Source organism: Danio rerio, chromosome 3 (assembly GCF_052040795.2).
Source record: "Danio rerio strain M-AB ecotype USA chromosome 3, GRCz13ab, whole genome shotgun sequence".
In the NCBI taxonomy this organism is placed as follows: Eukaryota; Metazoa; Chordata; class Actinopteri; order Cypriniformes; family Danionidae; genus Danio; species Danio rerio.
Window position 1 is genome coordinate 50,510,326 of NC_141023.1, and position 19,257 is coordinate 50,529,582.

At 36.4% G+C, this 19,257-nt stretch overlaps 1 protein-coding gene across 19 annotated transcripts in view; it reads right to left on the minus strand.

The window, feature by feature from the left end:
* Positions 1-19,257, minus strand: part of arhgap44a (Rho GTPase activating protein 44a) — a 153,062-nt gene that overhangs the window by 83,058 nt on the left and 50,747 nt on the right. For all 19 annotated transcript variants that reach the window (XR_015481180.1, XR_015481178.1, XR_015481182.1 and 16 more), the window contains exons 2-4: positions 3,313-3,352; positions 1,612-1,731; positions 598-674 (exon numbers count right to left, since the gene is read on the minus strand). Coding sequence is in view for 16 of the 19 variants with exons in the window: in XM_087245106.1 (XP_087101232.1) it covers positions 598-674; positions 1,612-1,731; positions 3,313-3,352 (237 nt within the window). In the remaining 3 variants the exon portion in view is untranslated. The remainder of the gene's footprint in view (positions 1-597; positions 675-1,611; positions 1,732-3,312; positions 3,353-19,257) is intronic.

The following is a 19,257-nucleotide window of genomic DNA, read 5'->3' on the forward strand; positions in this document are numbered from 1 at the left end:
TTGACTTCTATGAGTTTGGATATACTACTTGGCTCAAATACGGATTTTAGCGTACTGTATAGTATGGACGTATGTGGTTTTGGACGCAGCCTCTCTCTCTGATTAAAATTGTTGGCAAAGTGCTGTCAACAAATATTTTTTTCTCCACATCCCATAGTGCACAGCGCATTGGCCTACAGCAGCTGGATTAGTCCAAAAAGGTGCAATACTTTTTGCGGTTGAGTCTGTTATAGTTCGGATCATATTCTCACCACAAACGAACTGCTCCAGCTTTTTTGGTCCGCTTCGGGTGCGCACTTGAATACGATTGCTACACTCACATTCTCATTCTCAGCAGAAATAGCAAAAAACATCTGCAGATTCCATCTGGCCTTGCCCATCACTAAACCAACTCATGTCACCCAACTTTACCTTTAACAGCACTAGAAGTGTTCTGCAATACATTATGAACACAGTAAGTTCATTCTATATATTATTTGGTGTTATTACGGCCAAAGTGATATAAAGTGGGACCAGTGAAGCCCTAGAGGAACAGCTTGAACACTTTTGTAGAGGTCAAAATACAAAGACAAACATCTTCATTATGCGATATCTCACCCAAGTAGAGAGTCGTCTCCTAAAACAGCAGCTCCCTCCACCATACATTGAGCAAGTGTAGTCAGTGGAAGCTTTTTCTGTTCAGGGGAAATATTACAATAATATAATTATGACTTTAAAAAAATGCAGGATTCCACATAGTTCATTCATGTTGACCCAAGACACATCAATTAAGTTAACTTAACACTTTTAACAAATGTATGTGGATTGAACATAAAAATATCAAGTTGTCCCAATGAAATCTCACGAATTGTGTTGATTCAGCTCATTTTAAATAAGTAGTTTGAACAAGCAAAAAATAAATAAATTATATATATATATATATATATATATATATATATATATATATATATATATATATATATATATATATATATATATATTTTTTTTTTTTTTTTTTTTTTTTTTGAGTGAAGTAAAATATTTTGAACCAATTAGTGTGAGGTTTTTAAGTTTTTTTTTTTAACTGTTGGGAATGTTTTCATCCACTCTGAGGTGATTTTGAATCTTAATTTGGCCATAACTTTCTCTGCATTTCAGCAAATGGAAGGATTTTTCAGGACAAATCTTATTCTAACCCATGTTTTGGGAAAATGCTTTGAAATAAAAAAATAAAAAAATAAAAAATCAACAATACACTCTAAGCAAATGTACTTCCCATTCATTGTTGAAAAATATAACTTATGTTTTATTGCAAAGCTATGACATCATGTAATAATGTATTCTTGATAGTTAATGGTTTTCCTGGTGGGGAAGAGGTTAAATTTATAATTTTTACTGTGAATCATCAGTTAGCACCATTAACCCTTTAGATAGTTCTGTACAAAAAGTTTCTGGCACTTACATGGAGTTCTATAGAGTATAAATATTATGGAAGTCAATGGGGCAAAAACAGCCACCAACATAACGAAAGAGTAGACAATTTAAACAAGGTGAAGTACAGTAGTAAAGTAAAAAAAAAAAAACAGATATTGTCCATCACTGAAAGTGACTGAGCTGTAATAAAAGACATACCGAAGGTGATTTGACAGATCTCTTTTCTATTTCTGTGCCTTGTTGACCCTGTAGACATGCTGTGAGCTTCTTATGTGTGCTATGAGAGACCTGTTTCACCAGGTCCAAACGCTTCTCCACCTGAATGCAAAGTAAGCACAGATTTGTGTAAATCAGCATTGAGTAATATATCCTCATAGCGGTTAAGTTTCCACATAAGTGGACAGCACATTTTAGCTTTTAAGTGGCTATTTAAAATACTTTGATTGTTTTATATTTTGTTACAAACATATAGTGTCATCCTGCAACTGTTTTGCAGCATATGAAAAGTCCCAAACACTATTTTTAACAGTCTAAAATAAAAACAAAAAATTGTTTTTACTCTCTTATAGTCAACACAAGTAAAAAAAAAAATGTATATGTTTTATATGCATTAAAAACATTCAGAAATAGTTTTATGTTTTATGTAAATTTGGACCACGAGTCCACAATTAAGGACATAAATTTTCTTTAAAAGTACATCATATCAAAATATGATACTTAGATTTTTATTCTAATTAGGCTCCAATAAGCCCAAATAGAGAAATAAAAAGTGCATGTAAAAAAACACCTTAGGTCTTTTGAGGGAATGGTACAGATACAGATTATTGACCCTGGACCACAAAACCTTCTTACGTATGTTGAACAAGTATTTTTCCAATGACCCAAAATACATTGTATGTGTCTAAATTATTGATTTTTTAACCATTCAAATTATAAGTAAAGTTTTTGTTTCATTATGTAAATTTCTTACTATAAATATATCAATTATAAATTAGTAATGTGCATTATTGAAAGTGTGCATTATTATTAGAACATAATGTGGTTATTAAACTCTAAAGGTGATTTTCTCAGTATATGGAATTTTTGATTCCTTGTTTATTTTTGTGATTTAGGGTCAAACTGTTAAGTCATTGTGCTCTATTTTGACGATCTATGCGCGAAGTCCAAAGCACAGAAAGCAAACACGTTAAGGTTGTGTCAGAATCTACTTTAGCTATTTTAAAGACAGAAAAATCAGCGTGCGCCGTGGTGCATGGTCTAACAGGGTTGAGCTTATTCTCTTAATGAGTTATAGGTGTGTTTTGAGAATAAACCAATCAGAGTCTCATCTCCCATTCCCTTAAAGACCCAGCTGAATCTTGCCATATTGCATTTGCTATTTACATGGTGGACTTTGTAAGTGAAAAAACTGAACACTTCACTAGTAAGAAAAGAGTTAAACAGAGCATCTACAATGCAAGAATGACAGATAGGCCTCCACATTATTTACTTTCACTTTCCCTCTTATGGATAAGGAAATGTGTTGTACGCACAGACATCCATTAGCCTATAAATAATTAATTTTGTTTATTAATCGCAAAGTTTTTCTTCAAACCTATTTCTAAATTCAGTTCTAATTTCCAGCAAACTAATAAATGAATAATAATAACGAAGTGTGGTCAAAAGCTATATCCAAATACACATGCTGTGCCTTATATGATCTAAAACCTGACAGGTGGGCAAATCTAAGCTTGTTTTTTTTTTTTTTTTTAATATCCATAAATTAGCATATTATAAATACTACAACTACTGATAATAACATTATACAAAAGCAAATTCTTATGAATAAACTGAAAAAGCCGATCACTTTGTCATGAGGCACATAGTGTTCAAACTGATCTCAGTACAAATTCATCTCACCTGTAGCAGGTCTTCACTAAGTACCTCAGTTTTTTCTGCCCTGTTAAATTGGAGAAAAACACATTTATAAGCAGTTCTAGCAAGAGGAGGAATAATTTAGCTAAACACACTTGAAGAGAGCACATCTACCATGGGATTGACCATAAATTCCTGTAGTGATTAATTAAACACAAGCTACTTAATACACATTTATGCAGAAAATGCTTTGCAGACTGTTGAATGGATTTTGAAAGCAATCTTATAATTGTGGTAACTACACTGAAACAAAAAAACATAAGCAGAAATTAATGACACAAATACAACATAACAGCAAACAATTGATTACAAAAGTATATTATAGATGCGGCCGGAAGTTAACGAGAAATTATTTATATTATTTATTAAATTTCCCATTTGTTGTATTTTATAACGTTTGCCCCCACCCCAACCCTAAACCCATCCATCACAGTAATGTAAAACTAGTTGTACTGAGCATTATTTATGTTATCTATTAAAATACCCAATAAATTGTATTTTATAATGCCTATGCACCCTAGTTCAGAAAACATGTTTACACAAGCTAAACATACTGTACTCTGATGTCAAACGAACCCATTTAAAGAACAAAAGTGCTAGTGTTAAAGCACCCTTAGTCTAAAAACAATTCATATGAAAGCCAATCTGTCAAAAATGACCATTTTTACATCTATTAAGCAGTATAAATTAAGTATAAATGCTGAAATTAATGAAATTAAGTATGCAGGTATTTAAACTGCAGTGAATCAGCACATTGAAATGATATCTGAAGTAATATAAAGAAACAAACACACAGAGAGACAAAATAAACCTATAATTTAATGTACATTTTCTGACACTTTTATTCAAAGTGACCTTCAAATGAAGACAACATTAATAATCAAAGCAACAGAGCATTCCAATAGTCCAGCCTGGACAAAACACAAAAGCTTTAAAAAAGTTGCATTGCTTCCTCCAATAAGAAGTGTCCAAATGTTCTAACGTTGAATAAAACAGATCTGAAGTAATAAAATACAATGAAACTGTGTCTGTAAAGTTTGACTTATCACAACCCAGACTCGTTCTGAAAACGTACCGCTTTATACATTTCTGGAGAGCGCCAAATACATCCCAGAAAGTACATCTTTTGCAGATTTTGTTTTTGCAAATCCACCAGAGGCCACTGTGTACACTTTTTGAGATGTCAAATTTATTTTGCGAGTGGCATTCTCGCCTGCTGTTCTTATGTAAATACACTGGAGGCCTCTGTTGACTGACTGATTGAACGATCACCTGACACCTTCCCTCTTTTCCTAAACCCAAACAATAGTGTTTTTAAAAGTGCCAATTGACCTAAACACCAACTTTTCTAAACCCAACCAGTTTTAAAAAGCAATTGAGAAAAATAAAAGCCCTTGCCTGGTTTTTACCACGTTTTCCGATTTTACCACATTCTCAACCTGTTATTTACTTGTTTATTTTATTTTTTGGCTTCTGTTGTAGTCTTGCCCATTTTATGAAACCTCTCCCCGCCAGTCTCGAACCTATCTTCATCGTCAACTCCTCTCTGTGTCTCAAGTCCACCGACATACATGACAAGCTACTGAACAAACTGGTAACAGCTGGAAAACCGTCCACATGGAAGTAATCGGTCAGTTCTTAAGAGTGAAAAGAAATGGCATCGTTCCGCCCAATGGAATTCGTTTGAAAGACTACATGCAGCCATAAGTACTTCTGGTTACATAATATGTGATCTCCAGAAATGTATAAAGGCCTACGTTTTCAGAATGAGCCTATGTTGTATTATCAATTACAACTCTAAGGTTCTTGATACAAGTTATGGTTAATGCATCTAACCAAATAAACAAGCTGTGATAAAACACGTGGTTGGCTGAAATCACTGAGTTGAAGTTGATGGACATTTATCCAGTTAGAAATGACTGTCAGACACACTGAGATGTGATCAGCTGTAGACAGATCATTAGGCTAGTATGAGAGGATGAATCGAGTATCATCCACACATCAATGATAGAAAAACCCATGCTACTGAATGACCTAGTTATGCCATGTAGATAGAAAACAGAAGTAGTCCAAAAACTGAGCCCTGAGGCACCTCGGAAGCAAGATCCTGCCACTTGGACACCTCATCGCTCTAAATGAACCCCTAGAGTGTTGTTCCTGAGATGCCCTTTATAAAGAGGGTTAACAGAAGGATTTGGTGGTTTAACGTGTCAAAAATACATTACATTATACATTACAAAAATACATTAAATACATGTAAAGGACAATCCACTTTTGCCAGTCTCAGGGCAACACATTATGCCCTTCTAAAAGTGACTACTGGAGATAAGATTACCACTGATTCTGCCCTTAATAACATTCTGTCATTTATTTATCTTGTTTACAAATGCCATCACAAGAACAACACATAGGCATTCCCGAAATGTATGCCAGAGAGTCTACATATCCAAGCAAGTCAAGCTGGAAAGATGAACTTCAGAAATGCAAGGAGGTTGAATGTCACCCCCACCAGGTCAGGCACATTCATGAGCTTTGGAAATCAATACAAACAACTTCCATGATCCCCAATGAATGCAACCTATTGAACTCTGGCCATTAGAAATTCATAATGAAACCACAGCGAGTGTGAACCCAGAGTAGGTCCTCTTTCTGCTGAGCCTCAGATAAGCAGCGTGACCCATATGGCGCTCACATACATACAGAAGAGCAGGTTGCCATGGCAGCAAATGCCGGCGAATGAAAATAGACACCCGCACATCCACCATGACAGAGACGTGTTAGACTGAATCAGAGGCTTGTGATGCATTGGGGGAGCATTTTCTATCTACATCAGTGTTAAAAAGCATTTTAGAAGCACCTTTGTGAGAAAAAAAGGTTAGGAAATTGAATCATTGTTATGTTTAAAGGGGTCATAAAGTGAGAAACCAAAAGTAGCTTGATCTGTTTAATGAACAGTAGGTTATTATTCTAGAAAGACACCTTGTGTATTTCAGTGCACTAATTTTTCTTATTAGTCTAAAAACAACTTGTGTGAAAGCCAATCTGCCAAAAATGACAGGTTTTACAGTATAATAAGGTTAAACTCCACCAACAACATCACTGTCACTTTACCTCCATCCACTACTGTATGTATGTAAACATAAAGAGAGTTCATATTAATGTGTTTGCAAATGCTCTGGAAGAGCTGAATTTAATAACTGCTGTTCCGTATCCAATAAGCTGACCAAACACAACAGACTAAATCATCATCTGACCAATCAAAGAAGAGTAAACTCTTGGAAGGGCAGGGTTTAGAGAGACCCAAACCTTAAACATATTATTTCAGATACTGTGAAATATAATAATGATGCTGAGTTTTTATTGATATTGTATAAATGTAAGCCTTCAAAAATAAAACGAGGAACATTTAATACAACATAAAAAAAGTGTTGTGATTCATGTGAACACACAGTTAATGGGTTGTCTCATTGGCTGCTTTTACTAGCCGTTTTCTCGTGAGCACATGGCTTGTGTTTTCTGTCTTGTGCTCTCCTGTCTTTTGTTTAGTTTGCTTAACCTATTATTAGTTTATTTAACTCACCTGTTTGTTAGTTAATTATTTCTCCTTTATAGTTTTCTCTTGTCTGTTGCCCTGTACCAGTTCGTTCTTGTTCTTACTGAGATTCAGTTGGGGGGGGGGGGGGGGGGGGTTTGGTTTGTTAGAAAGGTAGGGTTTAGAGCATGTGTGCTGCTAGGGGGTGGAAAGTTATGATGATTCTTCACTTTTGCCCACAAACCTCCTTACTCTTCACTTTCATCCACAATACACAAATCTATACACTAACCCCCCTCACCCCAGGTCTTCAAACATGTTGTCATAGGGCCAGTGGCGCCCCTGGTTTAGAGAGACCAGGGGCCCCATGTATCAACGCTGTGTTCGCACAAAAACTTTACATACGCTAGATTTCACGCTCACGTTTGGATTTACTAACGATGAAACTAACGTGAGAAAATGCATTGGTCCTCGTCAACTTCATGTCTGGTGTATGTGTATTTCTTGTGTGTGTTTGTTTTATTTCCATTGGCAACTCCTAGAGGCAATTATGTTAAATTGCAGACTACAAAGTATCGCACCAACACATGAAAAAACGTTGTTTTTCATTTATAATTGATAAAATGGGTTAATTGATACAATATTTCTTTACCATTTAAGTGATTTAGAAAATAAAAAAGCATTGCTTTGCATTGTACAAAATGTATACAACACTTGGTCTACGGCAATGGCAGCCTTATTAGAGGACATTGGTCTTATCCGAGGGGAAAGCATTTTTTAGGGATCACAGTGATTTGCTGGCCCGCAATGAAAACTGGCTTATTAGCCGTTCCAGATATCCACAAGCTTTTCTTATGCTCAAATCTCTGTGCTGAGTTGGGTCCAGGTTTGGAAAGAGAGACAGCGAGGAGGCTCCAAGGTGGCAGGGTGTGCGATGGCTTCTTGGTGAGTGATGTTCATTCATTCATTTTCTTTTCAACTTAGACCCTTTATTAATCAGGGGTCGCCACAGCGGAATGAACCACCAACTTATCCAGCACATGTTGTATTTAAAGATGATATTCCAGCGAAGTTTTTTTTTTTTTTAATTAATTACTATTAATAACATATAATATTTTTAAAATTAAATACTATTTTATTTTATTAAGCGTAATTATTTAACTGCATATCAGGAGACCATGTTAATCCATTAAAGATGTGGCTGTTAACCCCCCTCAACCAACCACAAACTGACCAAGAGCGCAGATAGAGTGGGCGATTGGGCAGCTGAAATGCCGGTGGCGCTGCCTTGATAAGAGCGGAGGGATGCTGCTATACCGTTTAAACAAAGTGTTCCTCTCTTACATCTGTGTTTCACACAGACATGGATACTACTCCAGACAGTAAAGTGTCGCCCACAATTGAGGCAACTCTCTCCTCAAAGGGTGTTAGTACAGCATTTACTGTTCCCCTCCTGTTTTGTCTACACTTTGACTGTGCACTGCTGTTCTCCTCTTAACCTGCACCTTTACATCAGACCATTTCTTTTTTAATTCACTCACAGTGCGATGTTCAGACCCCACTGCGTTAACCGCGTCAGCTAAACTCCCCTACTCTATTTTTTCTATAACACAATTTTTCTCTGGTCTACCTCCAATAGGAGCACCTCCAATTTACATTCTGTGAAGTTTCCTTCTTGCTTGCTTTTACCATTGCTCATTTAGTTTCGCCAAAGTGGAGTCATTACCATATTTATACGGCGGAGGAGACTGACACGGGTTTTGCGCTCATCCATGTTGCGCTCAGTTTCATGTTAATTGAGATGTACAAAGACAATATGTGTGGGATTCTATGTACACAGTGTTTAATACATCTGATTTTTTTTTTACTGCATATGCACATTTACAGCTTTGTTTGTACGCAATGTTTAGTATCAATTCAACGCAAGTCTTTGTACATGAGGCCCCACATCCTTGAACAAACCATTTTAGACACTGTAAAATATACTAATGATGCTGAGTATATTATGAATTTTTTGACCTTGTTTAAATGTAAGCTTCCAAAAATAAAAATGAGGAACATTAAACACAACATAATAGAGGCGATTAAAGTAATGAATTATACCTGTGCTTTTACTTTCCTCAAATAACATAGACAACCTGAAAGTTGAATAAATGCATCTGGGGACAACCTTTTGACATTGTTTATGATATTTAGATATTCCTGCACCTCAATAGAGCTGAAAATGCAAAATAGCGATGCCTGCAGGGCTGTTGCTTTGACCTTTATAAAACGTTTCCAGTGAGCTTGAAGGTTAAAATGTCAGCATGTCCACCTCCAGGCAAGCCGTATGACACTACAAGATTGCATAATATTGCATATACTAGTAATTCAGGGACATTTACATTTGTTTATATAATATATTAAAGTATTTTTTAGTCATTACAATTTTTCCTAATGATTCCAATGACAGAAGTACTATTTAATTCAGTAAAGAAATTCATGTTAATTTTATTTATATTTGAATTAAGTAATAAATTAATACAATGTTGTTTTTGGCATGTTTTCTTTATTTTCAGTCTTTAATTGTGAAAAACCCAGCATTGCATTAAACCAATTTAAAATTTGATGCAAAAATATTAGTCAATATCAGTCATATATCATTAGGATTTTTGTTACATAATTTTTTTTTTATGATGGTATTCAGGGGTTGACATTAACACCTGCCAAATGTGGGTAGATTTTAGCCGGAAGGTTAGACAGTCACTCCCACTAGCCACTTTTGCTGGTTGAAGATACTTTTTAAATTGTAGTTTTCTTAAAAAGTTCAACAATAAAGCCTGGTTTATACTTCTGCGTCAATAGATCGGCGTGAACCACGGTGCATGCAACGCTCTTAGCTGTGCATTCATACTTCTGTTCGCTGTTTCTGTCGCTCTGCAATAACTCATCCGCAACACTAGTTGGCAGTGAGGTGTTTCTATTCCTCTGTGTCGAGATTCTGCACTGGTGTTTTGTTTTTTCTTAACGCTTCCTTAATGTACAAGTGGTTCAAACTTGTTCATTTTGAGGCAGGAACCCGCGGACGTGTAACAACTTTAATCATAAGGTAAACACAAAACAAAACTTTCCATCTGGAGCTCCTTCACGGTTTTCAACTTGTAAACAGTCACTCCAAAGGACTTGCCGTCCACACTCGTCAGTGGCGGATTTTCCACCACACCCGCCCACACTCGTCAGCGCTTCCAAGCTGACCAATCACAGAGCTTGCGCTATGTGTCGTTGCGACGTGGAGTTACTTTTTTTTTTTCTTTTTTTTTAAAAAGGTTTTTAATTTAGCTTATCCAATCGACATATAGCTTATGTCTTTGGACTTGTGGGGAAAACCAGAGCAACCGGAGGAAACCCACTCAAACACGGGGGGAAAATGCTAACAATAAATAATATAAAAATATATTTTCCCAACAACAAAACTGTTGCTAGTGAAATTGGCGAGTGGCTAGTTATATTGAAAAGCTACTAGCAACAGAGGCTGGGGATCAAAAAAGTTAAAATCAAGACAATGCTTGATATGCGGATGCCCTTCCAGCCGCAACCCAGTATTGGGAAACACCCGTATACTCTCACATTCATCCACACACATTACAGAGTATTTAGTTTATTCAATTCACCTATAAATCCTTTGGACTGTTGGGGAACCCAAAGCACCCAAAAGAAAACCACATTACCACTAGGAGGACATGCAAACTTCACACAGAAACGCCAAATGGCCCAGCTGGGACTCAAACCAGCAATCTTCTTACTTTGAGACGACTGTGCTAACCACTGAGCCACTGTGCTGTTTTTTTTGTTTATAGTTTCAAAATTTTGTTAGATTTATAAAGCTTTAAACTAATTAATTAGTGTTTCTGGCTTCTAATATTTGATTTCATGCTTGGCTTTTAAAAACTTGAAATGCTAATTATTTAAGCAATTAATAATTGAAAGAAAAGAACACCCAAAACATTTTCACCCTCATCATTATCAGTATTCTGCTTTTCCTTCTGTCAGTGACTCATCAGTCTGTCTGTTCACTTTGAAGACTTGGAAACAGACTCGATTGGCGTTTCATACAAATGTCCCTATAGTCGTATTGCATGTGATTCATCAGCGCGTAAAGTATTCAAAAGAAAAAAAAAAGTGTGTGTTTTCATAATTGCTCATCACATTTCTCATTAAAGTCTATGATGTAACTGAGTCTGTGAGAAAAAAAAAAAAATAGACAGTTTTATAGATTCTAAAATTGACTGGGGTTTTCAAATTTTTTCAGGCCGCGACCCCCAAAAAACAATCCCAGTGACTCTCAAACCCCACATTCCTTTCTTTTTTTTCTTTAGTTGCCCACATTTACTGAAAAAAAGGTTTCTTGGACATTTCTGTAATGCATTTAAAACCAAAATCAGTGTTAAGTAACATTCTCAGAACATTACCTCAAAAAACATTGTTAATGATTTTACTTGAGACTTAAGTAAAAATTAAGTTCCTATTTCCAATCTCAATTTTTAAAAATGTATTAAATATGATGATGCTATTTATTATTAATTCATGTTTTTTTGTCTTTTTTTCAGTAAATTTATGAACTTTCTTATAAAGTTGATGACATCAAATATAATATATTTAAATGTTCCTCAAAGGTATACAAGAAATAATAATTTTGTTGAGGACAAAAAAAAAATATTATGAGAAAAAAAGTGTTTAAAACTAGTACCCATAGACTTCCATAATAATTTATTTTATATATGAATGTCAATGACTATTTGTTTCCAAAATTTTTCAAAATTTCTTCGCTGATGTTCAACAGAAACAAAAAGATATGTATATATACATGTGTATATAAATAAATTAAAATTAAAATAACGACGCTTGACAGTTGAGCGGGACTTTCCAAAATAAACTGTGAAACTCTAACCAATGTGAGGAGAATTTACTCGCACATGACTTGTTTGACCTCTTTTAGTCCGTTTAGAAACTTTGCCGTGTGAAAGCGAACCGCGCCAAGTACAAAGTGCAACATTGTAACAATTTTAGTCCTTGTTTATTAAGCGCGTCTGTAGACATCAGCCTGTCATACTGAGCAAAGCTAAAAGGGTTGATGTTCTGCCGCAAGATGGCGACAGAAACTGCATAATAAGCCCTTAGAGGAGCTTTACTCTCTTTTGTATGCAGTAGTGCTGTATTTATACCATTTCATGCCATTCAGCCTTATAATCTTAAAATGTCTGCAAAATAGCCGTTTTTGTGACCACTTTGGACATTATGCTAGAGAATCATTCTTTGTTAGATTTAAAGAGTTGTGTTTTTAAGCAAAGGTTTCTGCTGTTCTGACAGTCAGCTGCAGATATGAATGAATAGTAGAAGAAAGTAGTTCCTCATACAAAAAGGATTTTTAAAACTCTGTGTTTGATTTTCTTTTGTTACATACATGATTATGCTGTCGAACCATTGTATAAACCATAACACTTGTAGCAGTGCAATATGGCTGTAAATGGTCACTGGTGGAACACAATCCACACTTCCCACCAGTGTTTCAATAAAACGTTTTTCTTTTTTTTTTTGTTTTTTTTGTTTGTTGCTGGAATCAAAGTCTCCCTCCAGGTTTTAAGCAGCAGCATCTTCCTGTTTCAGCTCTATTGATTAAAAAAAAAGATCTGAAATCCAGGCTGCCTACAACAGATGCTTCAAGCTGCAGCACTCTCCTACATTGCAAATTTCTCAAGGCGAAGACAAACACAAACAAGCGGCCTGTCAGAGGGGAACAGATGATGCATGTGAATGACCCAGTGCTCAGTGAGAGCCAGAGCTGAGGCACTGACCGGGGACAGAGGATACCGACTTAGCCCTCAACACCACCAACAGCTATAGGACAACGCTTAAAGGCTGCAATTAGTTTGCGAACACCATGCAGAGATCTTTCTTGTAATTATGTTTTATCCCTAAATATATTAATTTAGCTGAAAGTGTTTAGCTTTCAGATCATTTCTGCCTCAGTTAAGCTATGTCTTTGTGTTCTTTAGAAAACAAGTGGCAAACTCTTGAAACAATTAGACAAGGTGACCTGTCAATTTCATGGAACTCTTTTGAAAATAAACCATAATAAAATAATTAAAAGTAAAAATGGTTATTGCAGTTAACCCTTTCACACATACATTTTAAATACTTGAGTTTTTTAAATGCTACCATTATTTAGAATGTATTTCTTTAAATTTTCCATGGAGATGTGTTAAGTTTACACAATGCGACCCCAAGTATGTACGCATATGTCTATTTGTTTGCTTCCTTTTTCCAATTTTTTTTAAATATTGATGAAGATCGTAAATATATTGTGAAATATCTAATATTCAGATTTTTAAATAGGTTTAAGAAAATGTCATTGTTTAAACAAAATAATAATGGATATATCCATTATAAATACATAGAATATATGGATAGATCCATAGATATACAGATTTAAAAAAAAAAATTGTAGAATAATTCTTGGTGCTTGATTTATACCATGTTAATTCATCAGCTTCTCTCAAAATACGTGAAATTAAGTGGCTGCTGAACTGTGAGAAGAATAGAATAAATGTTCTACTAGTCTAAACCAAGGTTATAATTGTTTTAGTTTCTATTTTGTTTTGACTTTGTTTTCAAATTTAGTTAGTTTCAATTAGTTTTTGGAGGGAGATTTCTAGTTTTTATTAGTTTCTTTATTTTTAATGACTTAGTTTTAGTTAAGCTTTTATTAGTTTCAGTATTAGTTAAATTTTTTTTTCTAAATAAGTTTATTTTAGGTGCAAGATTAAAAATCAATAGAATGAACATTGTATAATAAAAAATCAGCAATACATTTTTAGAAACCTGTATTTAGAGGATACATGAACACTATCATCTATCACTACCATACCCATGCTAAAATTCAAATACACAGCCTACAAGATAGCAGCCTTAGGTACAATATGTGAGCAAGGCTGCTCTGAGATTAGATACACAGTAGTGATGGGAAGTTCAGATATTTAACGTGGATGTTAAACCCGGGGGAAACCAGAGTACCAGAGGTAAATCCACACGAACACTGGGAGAACATGCTAGCTCCACACAGAAATGCCAACTGCCCCAGCAAGGCTCGAGCCAGCGACCTTCTTGCTGTGAGGTGACAGTTCTAACCATTGAGCCTAATTTAAAAGTTTAAAACCTAAAATAAATATTACTCATTTAAAAGCTAATATATTGTGATTAATGATAAGTGCTGCACACAATTTTCTCCTACTCAGTGCCAGCCAATGTTGGAAAGAAGATTTGAATTTATCTTACATTACAAGGACCAGCAAGACTGATTACACTGGTGTGATCACATGCAATAAGAGGTTAAACAATGGTAACTAAACATTCACAATGGCCTGGCTACACATACTACAGTTTAACCATGATTTATGTAGTAAAGCTGTGGTTATACAAATGATGAATGAAAGCATAGTTACTATGATTTTACTAATAAAACCCTGATTAAAAGTCATTTGGCTGATCAGAGTAAGAGCTTTAGAACTATTACTATTGGCTGATGACATCAAAGAATATACAGAAAGAAATAAATAAATAAATGAAAACTTTTATGGAAGATTCCGCTGGATAATGCAATCATGACTAAATATCAAAGTTAAGGCTGATTTATACTTCTGTGTCAGGCACACGTGTATGCTACGGTGCAGGCTATGCGTGGACGCATAGCCCTCATCGTGGCCATCAGAGTCGCTGGCGGACACCTCTCAAAAAACATAACTACAAGTCGCAACAATGCTCAGTGCAAGCTCTGTAATTGGTCGGCTTGAGACCAAGAGCCGTGCAAGTCAGTTGGAGCGACTGTTTACAAGTGTTGAGTCCTGTGAAGGAGCTCCAAATGAAATTTTGTTTTGTGTTTACCCTATAGTCAAAGTTGTTGCATGGCTGCCGATTCCTGCCTTAAAATGGACGAGTTTGAGCCACTTGTACATCAAGGAAACTCAACACAGAGGAACAAACACCTCACTGCCAACTAGCATCAGAAACAGTGCGCAAAAGTATGAATGCACGTGTTGCATGCGCCTTGGGTCACGCCGATCACTTGAAGTATAAATGAGGCTTTAGCCAGTCAAACCTTGAATTCCTGACTTACACCACAGGTCTTTACGTGTCCACTTGGATGCAAAAAAACAGAGATTTGGTTAAAATTCACCTAGGCCCAGGTTTAAAACTGTAAGTGGACATTTAACTCAAAGGAGTTCATAGAATATTACATAGTAGCAAAATAGAGGTTATTTCTTATCTATTTTTGCAAGTCCGAGGCCATGATGCTCAACTGGAAAAAGGTGGTTTGCCATCTCCAGGGTGGAGGTAAGTCCTTAACCCAGGTGAAGGAGTATCTTGGGGTTTTGTTCACGAGTGAGAGAAGGATGGAACATGAGATTGACAGGTCAATAGGTGCATTGGCAGCAGTAATGTACTGGTCCATTGTGATAAAGAAGGAGCTGAGCCAAAAGGCAAAGCTCTTGATTTACCGGTCAATCTATGTTCCTACTTTCATTAGCTTTGGGTCATGACCGAAAGGACAAATACAAGCGGCCAAAACGAGTTTCCTTCGCAGTGGGGCAAGGCTCACCATTATAGATCGAGTGAGGAGCTCTGTCACTTGAGAGTTGCTCAAAAGTAGAGACGCTACTCCTCCACATTGAGAGAAGTCAGTTGAGGTGGCTCGGGCATCTGTTTCTGATGCCTGCTGGACAACTACCTAGGGAGGTGTTCCAGGCATGTTACACCAGGTAGAGGCCTCGGGGAAGACACAGGACACACTGGTGTAACTGTTTCTAGGCTGGCCTGGGAATGCCTTGGGATCTCCAGGAGGAGCTTGAGAAAGTATCTGGGGAAAGGGAAGTCTGGGGTTTCTCCTGAGACAGCTGCCCCAGCAACCTGGCCCCTTAAAAGCGAATGACAGTGAATGAATGAATGAATTTATGCAATCTCATTTATGTTGCCAAATGCCTTTCAAAGAAGAGAAACAAAAGCCTGATTGAAATGTTGTTAAATGTCATTAGCTGATGCCATGGGCTAATTAGTATAATTTCATTAAACCATAATGTGTCATGTGATGGACGCTGACAACAGTGTGTCAATCCAAACGCAGGTTTATTAATGATCAGGCAGGCGATGGTCAACACAGGGGCATATGGGTATATGCAGATCACACATAAGGCGTAGTTATAAACAGGCATATGGTCATTAGAGGCGGCAAGCAGAATAAACAATAAAACAAGGCAAAGCTCAGCCACAGAAAAAGCAAGGCAAAACCACGTAATGTTCCCCGACAGTTAAACAAAACTTAGCAATGAGAATGTCAAAGTGAGCCGTATATATGTGTTATGTAATCAGTACATGAGCTGAGTGTATTTGTAGTCACAGGAGAACAGGAACAGGTGTGTGTTTGAACAGGAGTGATGCATGACAGATTTTTTGTCCATAGTAATAATAATAATAATAATAATAATAATAATAATAATAATAATAACTTCCTACATTTATATAGCACATAGGGGGAATTTCTTCATCCACCACCAGTGTGAAGCATCCATCTGGATGACATGATGGCAGCCATTTTGAGCCACACGGCACACCACACACCAGCTGATTGGTGGAGAGGAGACAGAGTGATGAAGCCAATTCTGATATGGGGATGGTTGGGCAGCCATGATGGACAGAGGCCAGTGGGCAAATTTGGCCAGGATGTCAGGGAGAAACCTTCTCGAAGGACATTCAGGATTTTTAATGACCACAGAGAGTCAAGACCTTGGTTTAACCTCTTATCTGAAAGACATCACTCACTGAGCAGTATAGAGACCCCATCACTATCCTGGGGCATTAGGTCCCACACAGACCTCACAAACACCACTTCCAGCAGCAATCTAGCTTTCCCATGTGGTCTCCCATCCTGGTACTGACCAGGCGCAGCCCCGCTTAGCTTCAGTGGACGACCATGTGAGAGTTGCAGAAAGCTAGCTGCCGACACGGACCACAAATCTGTCCATGCAATGGAAGATTTGTAGTCCATTAGCAATCTGTCTGTTTACCAGCTATCTACATTCATTAGATCGCTGGTGATTGTGACATAATGACCTTTTAAATTTATGTTTTTTCAAATTTTGAAGGCTATTTTTGTTTTATACTCCTACATACTCCTTACATATTTTTCATCTAAAAAAAAAAAAGTAAAAAAAAAATTGTAATTTCTGGGTGAAACTTTTATTTTTATGCAATTAACCACCATGTATAATTAAACAGCACTACAAGCTTTGCAGATATTTGAACCTACATTCGGATCAAAGGCTTACATTGTGAATTTCTTTATTAAAAGAACATTATTTATGAACACCATTTTAGGTAAGAAGAGACTTATGTCATTTCAAATAAGATTTTAGGACTTTCAGGAGTACTCTAGACTAATTCAAACCCATCCATGACCATCCCTAGCGCAAATCCCTCTAATTCCTGAAAAACTGAGTGAATGAAATCCCTCCCTTTCAGGTCTATTATGAGCATCATTGCTCCCAGCCAAGAATCCCAAACTCAGCCTGTGCGCACGGCTCTTCCTGAGTGAGCGGGGCCGTGCCTGACACTGAGGGGCCCACAAGAACAATGAGTCCACAAACAGCCCCAAACACAGACCTCAGAACAGTAAGGACAGCAACCACTAGACTCACTCATTCCCCTTCCCACTTCCTGTTCCGTCTGCAAAACCTCTTCCTGCTATTGTGACCCAGGCAGAGCCACGCCAATCAGAAATAATAGGCATTCTGCTGCTTATATTTAAAGACAGAAATCTACTTTATCAGCGCAGGGAAGAATGGTGCTGTATCAGGGCTCTTATCTGATGCCAACAGCCCCGTGGTGGAGGGATTGTTTTTGCCATCTGTTCCTTGGCTCCACTTCTTCCTCCATCTTATTCCAAGCTCTTTTTCAGGCCTACAACAGTTGGTGCTTTCCAAGAATAGGGTACAGAATAGGGCCTAAAACTCGTTTTCTCTTGGTCACTGAAAGGACGTGCTTAAATATGAGATGAACTATAAGAGGATTGGAATTTGGCAACCCTCTTAGTAAAATATGAAGCGCATCTAAATAGTTTATGAGTCGGATTTGTTATGTTCAAGGGTTAGCTCAGCTTAAAATTAAAATTCTGTCATCGTTTACTTTTACATTTACTCAAAAAGACAAGGTGAAAACAGCATTGTCTTTGGGAAAACAACTCAAGATCATTTTAATCAAATCAAGAGTGATTTCTATCCTCGTTAAAAACTCAGAATTTCATAAAGAGATTCAAAAATGTGTCCATATAAATCATGCCGTGATAGGATCACTTAATTTATTGAACAGATGTCATTTACCTTTATATTCACATATGAACACTGATTAGGAAACACTGTTACAGTATCCATATTTGGACATAATTGTTCAAACATGCTTTCTTGATGTGTGACAACCAATGAGGTTTAGACTTACTGGAAGGGTTGGGTATCATTTGGGGTTATTATGATACCGGTGCTAAATCGATACTTTTAAAATGGTACTGGTGCCAAAATGGTGCCTGAACCGATACTTTTTAACCAAAAATTATTAAACAAAAAAAATATATACATATATATTTTAATCATTATAATTTAACAATATGCATGTATATTAATAATTAGTTTAAAGTAAATGTAGAAAATCTTTGACGTGATCCCTGAAGCCCTGCCCACTGTTGGTACAAACCTCTCTGATACACGTACTGAAGGCCTACCACATGGTTCACAGCTGCACCCTATTACCCAAATCATCAGTCCCTTTAAATAGTGTGGCTTCAGTCTCACAGTATGCTCCAGTCTTTAACTGCTCTGGACTCATGTGGTGTTGTGGCTGCGTGTCAATGTGAGTTATGTTTTCTTGTAGTGTTTATGAAGTATTTTGTGTATATATAGTTTTTCCTTGTTTATTTATGGAGTATTGTTTAATGATTTATTTGTTTGGTCTTTATGTATTTATGATGTAGAAACCAGTCTTATACCATGTGGAGAGAATGTACAGGCATTGGTAAATAAAACTCCAAGAAAATTGATCATGTTTAAGTGTTTTGACTGACACTCCATTGTGATACTCCCCCTGCGAGTCAGCATTACCTTTCTAATTTTTACAGTAAACATCAATTCATATTTTATATATTTAAATTGCATTAATATGTTTTTTTGATCACTTGTTTGTTAGCATGAATGCAAGATTTGCATCATGCTATTAACATTACATTAGCCTACTACTAACCTGTTGAAAGGCTGTTATCAAAATCAGGGAACACCTTTTTTTCTGGGTTCGGGGCTTGTGACTACTTTTACAAGGACATCATG